At 37.8% G+C, this 18,192-nt stretch overlaps 1 protein-coding gene across 4 annotated transcripts in view; it reads right to left on the bottom strand.

The window, feature by feature from the left end:
- CNTN4 (contactin 4) overlaps positions 1–18,192 on the bottom strand; it is a 1,029,443-nt gene that overhangs the window by 150,464 nt on the left and 860,787 nt on the right. For all 4 annotated transcript variants that reach the window (XM_033210483.1, XM_033210481.1, XM_033210482.1 and 1 more), the window contains one exon: positions 1,786–1,936. In XM_033210483.1, the coding sequence (XP_033066374.1) occupies positions 1,786–1,936 (151 nt within the window). The remainder of the gene's footprint in view (positions 1–1,785; positions 1,937–18,192) is intronic.

The raw sequence follows: 18,192 nt of genomic DNA, 5'->3' as shown, positions 1-18,192 counted from the left end.
GCTTTAAGAACCCATGCATGTTTGGCTCTTTTCCTTCTGCAATGGCAATGTTCCAGAGCATCTTGGTCCACCAGGCTGGACTTGGAGAGGAGAAGAGCTACCACCAAACCACTGATGTGCACTAGGTTCGAAAGAGAAATTGCCTTTTGTTGTTACAAGCCAGAAACTCGGGGTTGCTTGTTACAGTAGCATAGCTTAGCTTCTCCTGATTGACCTACAACATTATTATAACTTTATTCTTTCATGATTTTTGACATGTCTAATACTCATATTATTATTGTCTTAATGTCATTTTAAAATTAAAACTTTTAAAGTGTAGCCTTATTCTGAGAAATACATGTGGTACATACTAGTTATATTTCAACTATATTAAAAGTAAGTACATAACTATTAAAAGTAATCTCATGTGCCACATTTTAAGGAACACTGAATTAAATAAAATAGAAACTGAATCTCAAGTTGAAGACTGCAAAATAAGCAATTATGCTATTGATTTTCAGGTTTGGCTACAAATTTGAATGCCATGCCGTTAAAATGGACAACATTGTCATCATCAGATCTAATTTGTATATGCAAATCCAAAGGTGTACAGGTGTAAAGGGTAGATACATACACATTTTTATAGGTTTCCTTCTTGCATCCTTGAGTACTTGACCTTTAGCATTAATTAAAATCATTATATATACAGCTGGCAAATCTTGTCTTATAGGTGACAAACAGATCCACGCATAATTACCATTTTGCAATAGATTAAGTAGATTACAGAAAAAGGTAGGGGATATTTTGCAGGGGTGACAGCCAAGAAAAGATCTTAGAGACACCTGCCATTTCATGCAAGCTAATGTAAAACCTCAAATAACTCCTATATATTTGCATTGTATACACTACATGCATTCTAAATGTAATTCATGTATAAGAAATATACAGACGAAGAGTTTAGATATTAGAAAGAAAAAGAACCTGTTGTCTCAAAAAGATGTAACTGAAATAAAAATCAAGCATAATAATCTGCTGCATGAAGAATGAGTTTTGAAATTAGAGATAGCCTCAAAAAAGGAGAAACTAACAGGAGACATAATAGCCACTGCCATATAATTGAAGGGTTGTCATAGCAATTAAGACCTGGGCTTATTTACATATGCCAAACGACTTAGGATGGGGAAAGGTGGGGCCAAAAATTTCAGGCTAAAATTAAGGAGGATGTTTCTTTCTTTCTTTCTTTTTTTTTTGAGACGGAGTCTTGCTGTGTCGCCCAGGCTGGAGGGCAGCGGCGCGATCTCAGCTCACTGCAAGCTCCGCCTCCCGGGTTCACGCCATTCTCCCGCCTCAGCCTCCGAGTAGCTGGGACTACAGGCGCCCGCCACCTCGCCCGGCTAGGTTTTTGTATTTTTAGTAGAGATGGGGTTTCACCATGTTAGCCAGGATGGTCTTCATCTCCTGACCTTGGATCCACCCGCCTCGGCCTCCCAAAGTGCTGGGAATACAGGCTTGAGCCACCGCGCCCAGTGAGGATGTTTCTAACTGTTCATCTTCAGGCAGCTCTGGCAGTCTTCAGCAGGGATCATGTGATCTATCTCTGCAGGGAGTGCTTTGTAGAATTCCCAAATCCAGAAGGACTATAAAGATCAATAACGTACCACTCATCCTTCCAAAACTTCTGTTCTTTTTTTAACACTTAGTCCAGGAATAGCAGATAGTCACCCCACCTTCCCCTTAGAATTATTAATAACAGACCAACAAATTATTACGGGTTAACCAAATACTGAAAATAATTCAAGATAGTACCTTTCATTTTCTTTTAATATGTCCCTTCCTTTCTTCCAGGTGTAAACAGGTTTTGGAGATGCTTTTGGCTTACACTCAATGACAACTTCACCTCCCACTTTGACAAGAGTGACTCTTTTCAGGAGTGTTCTTGAAAAATCTGGACCTACAGCTGAAAGACAGTGAAAAAACAATTATTATGCAAGACAGTCTTCCATGAGATAATTCCTTAGTCCCTCCCTCCCTCCTCCCTCCCTCCCTTCCTTCCTTCCTTTTCTTCCTTCCTTCCCCCCCCTTCTCTCTCTCTCTCCTCTCTCTCTCTCTCTCTCTCTCCCTCCCCCTTTCTTTCTTTCTTTCTTTCAGATGGAATCTTGCTCTGTCACCAGGCTGGAGTGCAGTGGTGAGATCTCAGCTCACTGCAACCTCCACCTCACAGGTTCAAGTGATTCTCCTGCCTCAGCCTCCCGAGTACCTGGGACTACACGCACGCACTACCATGCCCAGCTAATTTCTGTATTTTAGTAGAGATGGGCTTTCACTATGTTGGCCAGGATGGTCTTGATCTCTTGACTTCATGATCTGCCCACTTTGGCCTCCCAAAGTGCTGGGATTACAGGCATGAGCCACCGCACCTGACATCTTTTTCTTTCTCTAATACACTTATTGCCACCATGGTCATCAAAGGGAGGAAGCTAATTTTTTTAAAGTATGGAGCACAGTATGTTTTGATGGATTTATTAAACTTTGAGGTATAATTTGTATTTGGTACAGTGTACCATTTGTGTGTTTACAGTTTGATGAATCTGGTGTACACCACCATGAAGATCAAGACACAGAATATTCTCATCTCCCTGTGGAGGGATTCTTTTAAAGAAAATTATTGTATGTTTAAGTGAACAAACATTTTAAAATTTCAGAAAATTGAAAGAGAAAGAAACAAAATTAGGAACTCCATAAGATTTTTTTTTTAATTGTGTAGGTTAAAGCATTCCCTCTCTGATATGGTCACCACCTCTGCTTTGTTCCATGGTACTCTGTTCATATATATCTCCATTAGAGAACATGCTGAACTCTCTATATTGTCACCCTCTGTAAGCTTCTCCTTAAAAACAAGGCTTTGTTTAGCTTTTCACTGCAAGTACTTGGCTCATTTAGGAGAAGCTGCGACTTGCTTTTGGAGTGTAGGTATTGAGAAAGCTCTATTATATGCTTACCACTAGTGTTCTAAAAAATTCACTCATGCTAACACCAGTAATATAGTTATATGGAAATACTATTAGAGAATTATTTCTTTCCTAAAACAAAAGATACGTATTTGTATTCTCACAAAAGTAAAATAAAAGACATTTTTTTCCTGGAAAATATCTATTTTCTTCTGAGTTAATTGAATTAATGTGCAAGAAGAGATTTTAGAATGGAAGGATTCATTTCTTGGAATCTTATCATACTTTAAAATCCTGACTCACTGCAGTCTGACCTGGTGGAATTTAATAGTTAAGACCATGTTGAATGTAAAATTTAAATATAAACCACAAATTACTTAAAGGAGGACTGGGACTGTGTGTTAGGTGAATGCGGGGGCTTGGCGGGTAATGAGGGCCAATTTCTTAAAAATTCCTAAATCATAGGCTAATGATTTTTAAAAATGAAACTAAACTTCAGTGGAAGCAAGTTAAATCTTGATTACATTCTTTTGTTGTGGAAATACTTTCGGTAACTGCCCAGAAACAAATGAAGATGGAAAGGTTACTTTTTAACGGGGCCATGCAATATACACCTGGGGCTGGTATTCTCACGGGAAGGTAAAATTTTTAAAATGAATCTTGTAGGCAATTGATATCTCAATCTGTTTACTTCAGATTTATGAGGGAAGTCTATAATTCTGGGAGTAATTCAAAGATAATAATTGCAATTAATAAGTAGAGGGCAAGTACAGATGTACAAATGTTTTTGCTGCAATAAGATAAATGTATTTCTTGTATGGTCTGAAAAATCATGTAATAAAAATTGTAGGGTTTCTGAAAAAGATAGGGTCAGGACATACCTACTCAATATTTATGTAATGAGAACACTACAAAAACAATAACCATCCTAGTAATTATCAAGCATAATTAAATATAAACATGATTTAAAAGATAAGTTAAATTCATAGTAACTACTACAAAAAATGCAGTGTGTGTATGTGTGTGTGCACATGCATGAGAAGGTGGCTTGATGGAAGAAAGAAGAGTTGAGATTGCTAAGATATGGAATAAGTACAAATAGAAAGACTGAGAATTATGCAATAAGCACTGCCATGTAAGAGTACGTGGCCAAACTGTGCCAAGAGGAAGAATGTGGCATGAATGGGAATCACATGTAGTAGGTATTTTCCCTTGGCTAGCTGTGTTAATCTGTGTTTGTGGGCTTTGTGTTTCGTTGCTGCTACTTAGTAAAATACCCGAACAAATCCAGGGTCTGTGTTACACTGACATCATTCCCCTACTTACCAATCCCACATAAGCTAAGTCACAGAAAAGTGTTTCAGCAGAGCAAACTCAATGCAAACCCCTGAACTGACACAAAAATGTAAAAAAAAAAAAGTCAGGTATTCTTGAAGTTTTTTTTTAAGGATATTTTAAAGGAATATTTAAAGGAAATTGAGTTACAAATCTGTATCATATAAAAATCCCTTCTTAAAACTATATCTTTCTACACACATATATTTTTATCACTTTAGGCAGACATTTTTCATCCATTCAGGAGGAATTCTGCAGTTGCATTTGAAATGAGTTTATATAAATCAAACTGTGCACAACACATGGGCATATTTGTCAAAAAACTATATTTTGCTTTTACAGGATTTGAAACAGCATATCAGATAGACAGAAACCAGAAAACACACCTTTCAGTTTCAAAAGCATTTGTAATGTACTATTTGTGTGCCATATAATCTTTTGGATATCTTAGAGATAAGACTGGCTCGAACTTCTTTCACTAATTAAAATGGAATTAAAATTTCACGGCCGGGCAGGATGGCTCATGTCTGTAATCCCAGCACTTTGGGAGGCTGCCGTGGGCAGATCACGAGGTCAGGAGTTCGAGACCAGCCTGGCCAACATGGCGAAACCCCGTCTCTACTAAAAATACAAAACTTAGCCGGGCGTGGTTTTGTATGTCTGTAATCCCAGCTAATGGGGAGGCTGAGGCATGAGAATCGCTTGAACCTGGGAGGTGGAAGTTGTAGTGAGCCAAGATTGTGCCACTGCACTCCAGCCTGGGGGACAGAGCTAGACTCCATCTCAAAAAAAAAAAAAAAAAAAATCAAGTTTTTCTTTTGTTTACTCAGTTTACTTAATTAGCTTCTGAAGTTATCAAACCCTGCAAATCTATCAGTTGTAACCATAAACTGCAGTGCTTTTAAGGGAGAAGAGTCAGAACTTCATCAGTTTTTGAATACTTGAGCCATTAATCGATTTCTTAACATTCTCCCATTTTGTGACCATCTTTTGCACCTGAGATGCTGTTCAGCTTGTAGGATGATGTTTTTTCCTATTTGTACCCTTTATTCTCATCCCCAAACACTGATCTAAGGGAATTCTGAAGGAAAAGAGAAAGGGACCTGTTTTATGTGACATTCACAGATAATGACATTTTAAAAGTTATTGGTAAAGTCCCCAAAAGGGCACTATTAGAATCTAACCTTTGCTGGCACTTAAAAAATTACTGCATATGGAAGTGAAACTTCAGTATGTTTCTAGTAGCTCAGAAAAGACAAAACCAACTGTCAAATTACCCCTGATGTCTGAGAGTAGCTGAGATACTGGGAGATCCTTATTTGCTATATTTAATATACTTATATGATAACATTTCTCACATGCACTGCTAGAGGGCACCACTCCCTCAGTGTTAGAATGAACTGTATTATGGGACCTCTTCCATGTGAGAAATGCAACTTTTTATTATTTATCAATGATCTTTATTACATTATCTATGAGAAGCATGTGGCTGAGAGAAGCCCTCTATGTAATTCACAACTATTTGTTTTTAGGTAATTCAATGACTTCTGGTCATATATCAAGGGTATTTTAAGTGGCCAATAGAACCCCTTAAAAACAAAAGTCTTTTGCCTTAGTGTCATTTCTCAAGAGAAACAGTAGAATGATAGCTCCTTAACTAGATATGCAGTGGCAGTCCTATTTGGGAAATATATGGATGTGATGTCTTACTATATTATTGAAGAAGAAAGGATTATGATGTATGCCAGTTCTATCACAGTCTGTGATAGAAGCATCACTGGGAACACTGCCAGTTGATGGAGAATATTAAGGCCAGCTTTTTTGGAAGTTCAGCATTTCTTATTACTTTAACCTTTGTCTACTCTCTTTAACTATTACCTCATCATTCCCTAAAAACAAGCTTAGAGTGAATGCATTAATTCAACTCTTTTCACTACTGAGGAGAAAATACTGGTATCAGATTATGAGACCCCAAATTTCTTCTGGCCTGTTGGATTGGTATCTAGAAGGCTACTGGTAGAAGATTTCTTCTTTCTAGGTCCACTGTTTGACAATGACTGATTCAAAAATTCAGTCCTCTCTGAGGTCAGATGGGGTGGCTCACGCCTGTAATCCCAGCACTTTGGGAGGCCAAGGTGGGAGGATAACTTGAAACCAGGAGTTCAAGACCAGCCTCAGCAACACAGTGAGACTCAGTCTCTACAAAAAATAAAAAAATTAGTCAGGTGTAGTGGTGCATGCCTGTAGTCCTTGCTTCTTGGAAGGCTGAGGTGAGAAGATCAGTTGAACTCAGGAGTTCAAAGCTGCAGTGAGCTAGGATCACACCACTACACTGCAGCTTGGGTGACAGTGAGACCTTCTCTCTTAAAAAAAAAAATCAGTGCTCTCTGATTATGAATGATATTAACAAGGAGACTCTCAACACAACTCTGAAGTAGATGATTTTTCCATTTTGATGTTAGCAGGATGTGTCCCTTCTAATGTCCCTAATATCCATCCTCCTATTGTTTTGGTCTAATTTACTGAACGCCCTGTTTCCTGATGACTCCAATAATGCTTCTTCCATGGCCAGCTCTTGGGTTTATAAACTCCTATTCCTTTGGGCATGTTATTATAAAACAAAAAAAATTACAATCACAAGATTGTTTTCAGGATTAAATAAAACAATACATGTATTGAACATAAAGTACTTAGCACAGTATTTGATCCAGATTAAGAATTTCATACCTCCCCTCTCCACTGTTATTTCCACTACTGCACTACCCCAACTACCATTATCACAGACTTTTTTATGTTGAAAAATTTCTTAGAGTCAGAGAAACACAACATTGTTTGAAAACAGAAAATGTTTATTTTCAAATAATTATAGACCCACAGAAAGTACCAACTACAATACAGAGAGGTCCTGTGCGTCCTTCACCCAGTCTCCCCCAATGGTTACATCTTATGTAGATACAGTTAAATATCAAAACAAAGAAACTGATACTTAGTATAATGTGTATATATCACACATGTAGACTGGGCAAAAGCACCAGGAAATTGAGACAGGAAACTATTCTATTGTCACAGGGATCTTCCTCTTGCTTCCCCTTCATAGTCGTATCCAGCCTCCTCCTACCTCCCCTCTGTAACTCCTGGAAACCACTGACCTCTTCCCCATTACTTTTAGTCATTCTGAGAATGTTTTAGATACATATGTGTGTGTGAGACAGTCTGTGTGTGTGTGGTGTGTAATCACACAGTACGTGACCTTTAGGAGTTTTTGTTCCTTTTTACTGCTGAGTATTACTTGCTGCTGTGGGTAAGAAATACGTCTTCAATATTGGCACTTCAGGCTCCATGATAACTGACAAATACTTTTGAGTACAGGAGCCATTTCAAGATCTCTCATCTTTCTCTGCCAACAAGTAGGATCAGGTGTGGCCTTTTTATTTTTTTCAATGAAAGATGTGAAAAGTCAAAAATTAGTTACATGAACATAGGTGGAAGTTTTTACTTATTCCCAGAAAAATATTTTAAAGACATTTTAGAACATTATTTCTTATATAAGTAATCAACAGGTTGATTAAAAATAATTCTTATATAATGCTTTAAGTAGGGCCTCAGCTGCTAAATTCTCATTAACCTCCTTTGAGCCATCCTATCCCTATAAAGATAATAAGACAGTCTGCATTTTAAACACTCTGTAATCACATTGGCTTTCTTATATCTGGGAGTCCAAATTGGTGATATTTCATTTATATGTCAGTATCTTACACTCTTACATAAACTCATGCCCTCGGTTAGGCAGGTAGTGTATAGTATGCAATGTCTGCTGAATGAACAGAAGAGAGTCATCAGACTATGACAGTGGGAACCCTAGAATTTCAGTGGTTAGGAAATAGTAGCTCTTGTTATTAGCTATTATTAGAACATCAGTTTCTTGAAGGCAAGAATATGTATTCTGGATCTGTATATCCCTTGGACCTGGCCTGGTGCTTGATACAAAGTTGATATTTAATCAATGAATCTATTGAAGAATTGAGTAAATTTTTAAAAAGCAACAATCTTTTTTTTTTTTTTCTGAGATAGAGTCCTGCTCTGTCACCCAGGCTGGAGTGCAGTGGTGTGATCTTGGCTAACTGCAGCCTCTGCCTCCTGGGTTCAAGCGATTCTCCTGCCTCAGCCTCTTGAGTAGCTGGGACTACAGGTGTGAGCCATCACACCTGGTAATCTTTTTTTTTTTTTTTTTGTATTTTTAGTGGGGATGGGGTTTCACCATGCTGGCCAGGCTGGTCTTGAACTCCTGACTTCAAGTCATCTTCCTGCTTTGGCCCCCCAAAGTGCTGGGATTATAGGCGTGAGCCACCATGCCCAGCCAAAAAGCAACCATTTTTCTTTTGTCTGACCTCTGGCATAATTCAAGTAAGAGCCTCTTTTCCTTTTGTGTATTATAAAAAATGTTGATATTTAATCAATATCTGATGAATTAATGTACGTTGCAGGAAAGAAGTCAGGGATTCAGTTCAAAACAGGAAATTCCCTTCTCATGAGGCTTTGCCTGGACACCACATCCCTTGCTCCCCTTCATATAGGGTTGTGAATGGCTTCTTCAATTTCCAGTCCTGTGTACAGGACATGACATCCTCCTTGGAGTTATACCTCAGTCTAATGAAACAAATTATCCAAGAAATACCACATGGGCTGTTTATACTACTAAATCATCTGAACCGGTGTGATAGTAAATGTTTTACAAGTGGCTCTCTAAACAAAAGAAAACAAAATAAAACACCAAAGATTTTGGTTTGTAGTCCTTGCCAATTTCTGTGGTGTAAATATTCCTACCTTGGCCAATTTCAAGCTATCAACATGAAGTCACTGAATGCTGGATTGAGAAGAGATACATAGAATCAGCCCCTGCCACTGAGCTAGCTCTAGCAGGTAACCGCCTTTCCCTGAGTTTCCCACAACATACACTTAGGGGAAGGTAACAGGGCAAGTACACCCTGGAAGTTCAGCTTTCCCCAGATTTGGGTCTTGTTCTGCAGAAGCACGTGGTCTCCTCTTTCCTTCCCAGTATGCCCAATAGCTGACCCAGCACTGAGAAGGTAAGAACTTCACTTTGAGTTTACTTACTCAAAGAATGTGTCCCCTGAAGCTTTGTGGGACAAGGTATCACAGCCGTTTCATGCACTTCAGTGATACAGGCTCTATTCTAGACATGCAGGCTCACCAGAACCATATTACAATGTAGATGAGCTATGTTTATGTAATGCGGCAGTGACTGATATCTTGCTTATCATGCTCTTTCAGTAAAGCACCGGAAACAGTTTTGTAGGCAATGAAAGCATATATTTTGCCTTTGTGCTATGTTCATTTTCATCACATTCAAAAGACTTTACTAAAAGCAACATGCCTTACACTAAGTACAAATGACTTTCTTTAGGAGTCTAGAAGAACCGTGGTCTTCTCATGCTGGAAAAGGAAGAGATGAAATGTTGTTGGTGCCAATGCTCTTCTTCTGTTAAAAAAAAATGCCTCACATGACTGATAGAAGTTTTGTTGGGTCATGTTGCACTCTTGGATAATGTAACAAGGGAAGCATGGATTAACTGGACACATGGTGGTTATACCAACAGAACAGTCCTGTCCTCCTTCCAACCTGTATATAATCTTATGAGTTAGAAAGGTACTCTGCTGTGATGGCTTAAGATTGGATAGCAAAGGGATCTAGAAAGTGGAGTATAGATCTGTGGCACCTCAAATAAACTCAATTTAACTGACCATAAAAATCATCAGGATAAGCTTGTTAAACGTACACACTCCTGAACTCTGTCCACTATGAGAGAGACAGAGATGTATGATTTTACAACTTTTTGCCACTGAAAATGTGATCCCTAGAGCAGAAGCATTGGCATCACCTTGAAGTTTATTAGAAATGCAGAATCCCAGCCCCCACCTCAGACCTGAAATTGGAATCTAAACTTAACAAAATTCCCAAGTAATTCATATGAGCCTTCAAGTTTGAAAAATACTGCTAAATCTTCTACTTTTAAAATTGTGGTAACGAGCACATAACAAAAATTTTACCATCTTGACCATGTTTAAGTGTACAGTACAGTAGTGTTAACTATATGCACACTTTTGTGCCACTCATCGCTAGAATGTTTTTGTTTTGCAACACTAAAAGTTGATACCCATTACCCAGCTCCCCATTTCCTCCTCCTCTCTCCTAGCCTCTGATAACAACACTACTTTCCATTTCTATGAGTTTGACTATGTTAGACATCTCACAAAGTGGAATCATGCAGTATTTGCTTTTTGTGACTGGCTCATTTCATTAGCATAATGTCCTCAAGGTTCATTTATGTTGTAATACATAACAGAAATAATAGTCCATTGTATGTACAGAAACACATTTTCTTTATCATTTCAACTATCCATGGACATTTAGGTTGCTTCCACCTCCTCGTTATTGTGAATAATACTGCAATTAATATAGGTGTGCAAATTTCTCTTCAGGATGCTGTTTTCAATTATTTTGAATATATACCAAATGTTTGGATTGCCAGGTCATATGGTAATTCTGTTTTTAAGTTTCCGACTGTAAGGTGGATGAGTAACATCATGCTTAGTAGTGAAAAATTGAAAGCTTTTTCTGTAAGATCAGAAACAAAGCAAGGATGCCCATTCTCAGCATTTCTATTTAACCTAGTACTGGAAGTCCTAGGCAGAGCAATTAGAGAAAGAATAAATAAGTAAATAAATAAATAAAAGCCATCCAAATTGGAAAGGAAAGAAGTAAAATTTTTCATATAAGGCTTTCATTAGGTTGAGGTACTTTCCTTCTCTACTTTGTTGAGTGTTTTTATCATGAAAATAGATTGAAATTAGGGCGGGCACAGTGGCTCATGCCTATAATCCTAGTAATTTGGGAAGCAGAGGCAGGAGGATCACTTGAGGTCAGGAGTTTGAGACCAGCCTGGCTAACATGGTGAAACCCCATCTCTACTAAAAATACAAAAATTAGCCAGGCATGGTGGCGTGCACCTGTAATCCCAGCTACTTGGGAGGCACAGGTGGGAGACATGCTTGAACCTGGGAGGTGGAGGTTGCAGTGAGCCAAAATCACATCACTGCACTGTAGCTTGGGCGACAGAGTGAAAAAAAAAAAAAAAAAGACATGGTATTGAATTTTGTCACATGCTTTTTCTTCATCAATTGGAATGATCATGTGGTTCTGGTCCTTCATTCTGCAGTGTGTTATATTAATTGATTTTTGTATGTTGAGTCATCTTTGCATTTCAGGTATAATTCCAATTTGACATTATGTATAATCCTTTTAATGTGCTGCTGAGTTGAGTATGCTAATATTTTGTTGACAATTTTTGGATCAGTGTCCATCAGGGTTATGGTCTGTAGCTTTCTTGTGTCCTTGTTTGTTTTTGGTTTTAAGACAATGCTGCGCTTACAGGATGAGTTTAAATGTGGTCCCACTTCTTCAGTTCTTTGGAAGGGTTTGGGGAAAACTGGTGTTAATTTTTCTTTAAACATTTGGTAGAATTCTCCAGTGAGGCATCTGGTCCAGGGATTTTCTTTATTGGGAGGTTTAAATTACTGCTTCAATCTCCTTACGAGTTTTAAGTCTATTCACATTTCTATTCCTTCAAGACTCAGTCTTAAGCAGTTGTATGTTTCCAGCAATTCATCTGCTTCTTCTAGGTTGTCCAATTCTTCAGTGAATAATTATTTATAGTGGTCTTTATACTCCTTTTTATTTCTGAATCATCTGTTTTATGTCTCTTCTTTAATTTCTGATTTTGTTTACTTGAGTACTCTCTTTTCTCAGTCTACTACGGGTTTGTCAATCTGGTTGATCTTTTTAAAAATCAACTCTTGTTTACACTGATTTTTTCCCTATTATTTTTCTGTTCTATATTTCCTTTATCTCTGCTCTAATATATATTATTTCGTTACTTCTGTTGATTTTTCAGTTTTTAAAATCTTTTTCTAGTTCCTTGTGGTGCAAAGTTAGGGTGTTGATTTGAGATATTTCTTCTTTTTTAATGTAAGCATTTATCATTATTGACCTCCCTCTTATTACTACTTTTGCTGCATCCATAAGTTTTGGTATGTTGTATTTCCATTTCAATTTGTCTCCTGATATTTTCTAAATTACATTGTGACTTCTTTTTTGACCCATTCGTTGCTTAAGAATGAGTTGTTCGGCTTGGCGCGGTGGCTCAAGCCTGTAATCCCAGCACTTTGGGAGGCCGAGACAGGCGGATCACGAGGTCAGGAGATCGAGACCATCCTGGCTAACACGGTGAAACCCTGTTTCTACTAAAAAAAATACAAAAAAACTAGCCGGGCGAGGTGGCTGGCGCCTGTAGTCCCAGCTACTTGGGAGGCCGAGGCAGGAGAATAGTGTAAAACCGGGAGGCGGAGCTTGCAGTGAGCTGAGATTTGGCCACTGCACTCCAGCCTGGGCTACAGAGCGAGACTCTGTCTCAAAAAAAAAAAAAAAAAAAAAAAAGAATGAGTTGTTCAATTTTTACATTTTTGTGGATTTCCTGTTTTCCCTCTGCTATCAATTTCTACTTTCATTCCGTTATAGTCAGAGAGGATATTACGTATGATGTCAATTTTCTTAAATCTGTTAAAACTTATTTGTACCCTAACATACGGTCTCTTTTGGACACTGTTCCATGTGTGCATGAGTAGATTTCATACTCTGCTGTGGTAGGGAGCAATGTTCTTTATAGGCTTATTAGGTCCAACTGGCCTATAGTGTTGTTCACATCCTCTGCTTCCTTATTTGTCTTTTGTCTGATTGTTCTATCCATGATTTAAAATACAGTATCAAAGTATCCTACTATTGTGTTGCTATTTCTCTCTTTAATTCTGTCCATGTTTGCTTCATACACTTGGAAGCTCTAATACTAGGTGCATACATATTTCTAACAGTTACATCTTTCTGATGAATCAGTCCTTTTATCATTATATAATGTTTTCTTTGTCTCTGTGACAGTTTTTGTCTTAAAGTTTATTTTGTCTGGTATTAATACTGTCACCCCTGCTCTCTTTAGGTTCTGGTTTGTGCGGATTATTTTCTTCTATTCTTTCATTTTCAGCTTGTGTGTATCCCTAGATCTAAAGTGTGTCTCTTATAGACAGCATATAGTTAGATCCTGTTTGTTTTTAATCCATTTAGTCAACCTATATCTTTTAATTGGGGCATTTAATCAATTTACATTTAAAATAGAGATAGGGAAGGGCTTACAATTGCCATTTTGTTCAACTATTTTATGTAGCTTTTGTGCTTACCCTTTCTCCTCTTTCTGTCTTCTTTTGTGTCCTTGATTTTTGTTTTCATTTTTATTTATTTAATTTGTTTATTTTTGAGACAGAGTCTCACTCTGTCACCCAGGCTGGAGTACAGTGGTATGATCTCAGCTCACTGCAGCCTCCGCCTCTCGGGTTCAAGCGAATCTCATACCTCAGCCTCCTAAGTAGCTGGGATTACAGGCATGCGCCACTACACCCAGCTAAACTTTGTATTTTTAGTAGACATGGGGTTTCACCATGTTGGCCAGGCTGGTCTTGAACTCCTGGCCTCAGTGATCTGCCTGTCTCAGCCTCCCAAAGTGCTGGGATTACAGGCATGAGCCACTGCACCCAGCCTTGTGTTTCCTTTATTTTTAAAAATGATTATGTTTTGATTTACTGCTCATTTCCCTTTGTGTATATTATATAGATATTATCTTTGTGGTTACCCCTGTAATTATATAGCACATCTTAAAGTTATAATACTCTATTGAAGCTGGCAACAATTTAACTTCAATCATGTATAAAAACTATTTATTTATATGCTCCCCCACTTTGTTACTGATGACACAAATTACCTCCTTTTATATTGTATAGTTATTAATATAGATTTATAGTTACCTTTTATACTTTTAAAAAAATTCTATACCAGATTTTTATAAAAGTGATTTTTGTACCTACAATATTACAGGATTTTATATTTGTCTGTATGTTTACCTTTATCTAGGAGTTTTACATTTTCATATGGTTTTGTGTTGTTTATCATCCTTTCATTTCAACTTGAAGGACTCCCTTCAGCATTTCTTAGAGGGTAGATCTGGTGGTGATAAACTCATTCAGCTTTGGTTTATCTGGGAAAGTTTCAATTTCTCCCTCATTTTGGAAGGGCAGTTTGCCAGATATAGTATTCTTGATTGGCAGCTCTTTCTTTCAGCACTTTGAGTAGATCATCCCACTCCCTTTTAGCATGCAGTTTCTGCTGAAAAATCTGTTGACAGTCTTATCAATGCACACTTGTTTGTGATGAGTTGCTTTTCTCTTGCTGCTTTCAGGATTTTCTTTTGGTCTCTTGACTTTTGACAGTTTGATTATAATGTGTCTCAGTGTAGATCTCTTTGGATTCATCCTAGTTGCAGTTCTTGAGCTTCTAAAATTTGTGAGTCCATTTCCTTGCTCAGACTTGGGAAGTTTTCAGCCATTTTTTCTTCAGATAGGCTCTCTGTCATTTTCTGTCTTTATTCTCTGCAAATTATGTAACACTTATATTGTTGCACTTGATGGTGTCCCATAGACCCTTCAGCTTTCTTCATTATTTTTTCCTTTTTGTTCCTCTGCCTCAATAATTTCTAATGTTCTGTCTTTGAATTGCTGATTATTTTTTTCTGTCTGGTCGAGCCTGTTGTTGAATCTCTCTAGTAAATTGACTACTGTATCCTGAATTCACGTATTGTATTTTTCAGCTCCAGAATTTCTTTGAGTTCATTTTCATCTTTTATCTCTGTTGATACTCTCATTTTGTTCATGCCTCATTTACCTGATTTTCTGTAGTTATCTATCTGTACTGTCTCTTAATTTCTTGAGCATCTTTATGAGAGTAATTAGAATTCTTTGGTAATTGATATACCTCTGTTTCTTTAGGGTTGATTTCTGTAAATATAATTTGTTCCTTTGGTTGGGTCATGTCTTCTGGTTTCTATGTGTGCTTTACTATCTTCTGTTGGAATTCTGGCGCTTAAAAAATAAGACACTTCTCCTAATCTTTGCAATCTGAGAGCAATATCCAGCTAGAGATTCTGCAGATCTCTCAAGTCTTTTCTGGTGATGTGTCTTCTCTGGGCTTTTGTATGTAATCCCCTAATTGAAGACTTGTTGGTTTCTACTCAGGAGCTTCCCTTTGTGTCTTTATCAGATACTGTGGACTTGCTAGTGCTGCAGGAAGCATTACATTTCCCTCTGTTGGCAATGGACCTCCCGTAGTGTCTGTGGTACAGCCTGATACCAGACCAAGCCATGTTGATAGCCTTTGTTCTCAGGGGGCCTCCCACATAGCCCAGTTTCTGTCATCACTTAGATTCAGGCAAAACAGAAACCACTCCCTCAGGTAGTACTTCCCCCTCAAAAGTAAAAATATTAGATGTACTTTCCACTCTTTTCTTTCTGTCCTCAGCAAGAAATTAGGAATTGGAAGTTTTCTACTGGTATCTCTGTGCTATGCTAAGGGCAGTAAGAGGTCCTCTGGCAAGCGAGTGCCATACATTTTCCTACAGTGCTTTAATGTTATTGGCTTTACACTTGACTGGAGTGCAGAAATCTCTTAACTGGTTTTATTTCTTTCAACGGCAATTGGTCCACTGGAGAAAAAGGGTCTGGGGCTTCCCTTTCGGCTATCTTGATGACATCACTCCCCACTACCAAATCTTGAATGTCAATCTAATTAATACTCTTTAGATTAGGCTCCCCAAATGCAATCCATTTTGCCAGAAGGTGGTGGAGGTGGAAAAATAGTTACTTCATTTATGTATTCATTCACAAATTCAAAGAACTTGAGGCAGATAATGGTAAAAGACATAAAGTAGTAAATACATTTAAAATATGACTCAATTCAAACAGTGGAAGGGTAGAAAATAATCTCACTAGAATTAGTACAACAGAGTTAAATTAGTTCCAGACTTGACAAAGAGAAAAATAACATTATTTCTTACTGACTGATGAAAAACTTTGCTTCTTTACTAGAAGATGCAAACTTTTCTTCTTTTAAGAGAGAAATTCTACATTTTATGATAAATTTATTGGAAATATCTTTATGTAAAGGACTACAGACTTCAAGATGGATAATCTCTTCACAGCAGTTTTACAGAAGATTCAGAGATTTTGGTTATAGGATTGTATATAAAGTATTAATGCTCAGTGATGCCTTAGGCTGCATTCTAGAGTAATATTTGAAACTGTAACTCACTGATTGCATTTCTTTGGGGGAATTGATGTAAGGGATTATCATAATATGTATCATAATATTTATCAGCTTTCAGTGTCTCCCCTCAGTTGGCTTTAACGACCAGAGTCATGCCATGCAGCACTTTAGCTCAATCCTCACATGGCAGTCTGTCAAGACATCCTTTGTGCTTTATTCCTACTCATTCTCTTGTTGAAATGGGGCCTTCAGCCATGGTTGGGATCTCTGATGCCTGCTCTTTCTCTCATACAGGGGTACTTTGGATTCAGAGTGCTTTTCGATCCAAAATCAGATGTTTTGGTAGGGAGACTATGTTCAATTTTTTAAAACAACAACAAAAGCCCTCTGTGTAGGACAGATTTCCTATTTTAGGATAGTGGTTCTCACAGGGTGGTCTTGGATCAGCAGTATCAGCATCAGTATCACTTGTTACACATATAAATTCCCAGACCCCTCTTTAGAACTACTGTATCAGAAATTCTCAGGGTAGAGCTCAGCAATCTGTGTATTAACATGTCCTCTAGATTATTTTGATGCATGATAAAGCCTGAGAATCAATATTTAAGGAAAAGTCAATGGCTTTTTAAACCTGATCAATTAAAGCAATAGTTCTCAAATTCTTTTGTTCTTTGGAGTCACAACTGGGGAGCTTTAAGGAAAAATGCCTGGGTCCTAGGACCAAAGACTGAATTAGCTGATAACGAGTATGGCATGCCATCAGGATATTAAAGAGTTCCCCAGATTATTGCAATCTGCAGAAAAAATGGGAAGCACAGAACTGGGATTTACTCGTGATTTCGTGGCTATCTCTAAGTTTTTGGTATGGATACTAACTAAGAGCAAAAACAAACAAAAAACAAACAAACAAACAAAAAAACCAAAAAGAAGCCCAAACTTTCTTATATTGTTATAAACACCTTTAGGTTTGCAAAAGCGTTCACATGTAATTCTGTCAGTTTTCATAGTAAGATGAGTAATGATATCCTCCTACTAGTGGTAAGTATATGCTCAATAACTTGATAAAGATACCAAATTTGATTTTAAGAGCCAAGTGCACAGCTTCCCTCTTCATGACAACTTAAGTAAAGCTCTTGCCTAGATGACTGCAGTTGGGTAAGGAAAACATTTGTCCTCTCATTAGATGCTGATCACACTCAGCACATTTGATTATTTTGTAATCTGGCTCAACGAGGCAGTTGAGAAATCAGACTTAGATGCAGATGAGCGCTTGTGAAAGTCCCTATGAAATAACTTTTAGTTTAGCATTAATGTTTTTCTAATTTGGTAGCCAATCATCTGGATAGATGCCAAATTAACCAGATAATTGCTCAAGGTTGCACCTCACTTTAATTGGACCATCAATTACTTGATGGTATTTGATTGTCCTGCCAGGGTCAGATGTGTTCCACCACACAGGCCAGGAGAACCCCCAGGATGTCGAACCATTAGACATAGTTTCCTCAGGGTAGTAGCTACTTCTCCTCCATTATACAGTCCTGGAAAAGCCAAGTCACATGGAAAAGACAACCGGGCAGATACTCGCTCCTCCTTAGGGATGGCTCCTCCCATTGGAAAATCAATTCTTTTCACAATATTCTCACATATAAGCAAAATGAAAGATTTTTGATCCCTACCACTTCTGCAACCCCACTTAAGAGTAGCTCTGGAAGT

This window comes from Trachypithecus francoisi, unplaced genomic scaffold (assembly GCF_009764315.1).
Source record: "Trachypithecus francoisi isolate TF-2019V2 unplaced genomic scaffold, Tfra_2.0 Lachesis_group0, whole genome shotgun sequence".
NCBI classification, from domain to species: Eukaryota; Metazoa; Chordata; class Mammalia; order Primates; family Cercopithecidae; genus Trachypithecus; species Trachypithecus francoisi.
This window is presented reverse-complemented; position numbering and strand designations above follow the sequence as displayed.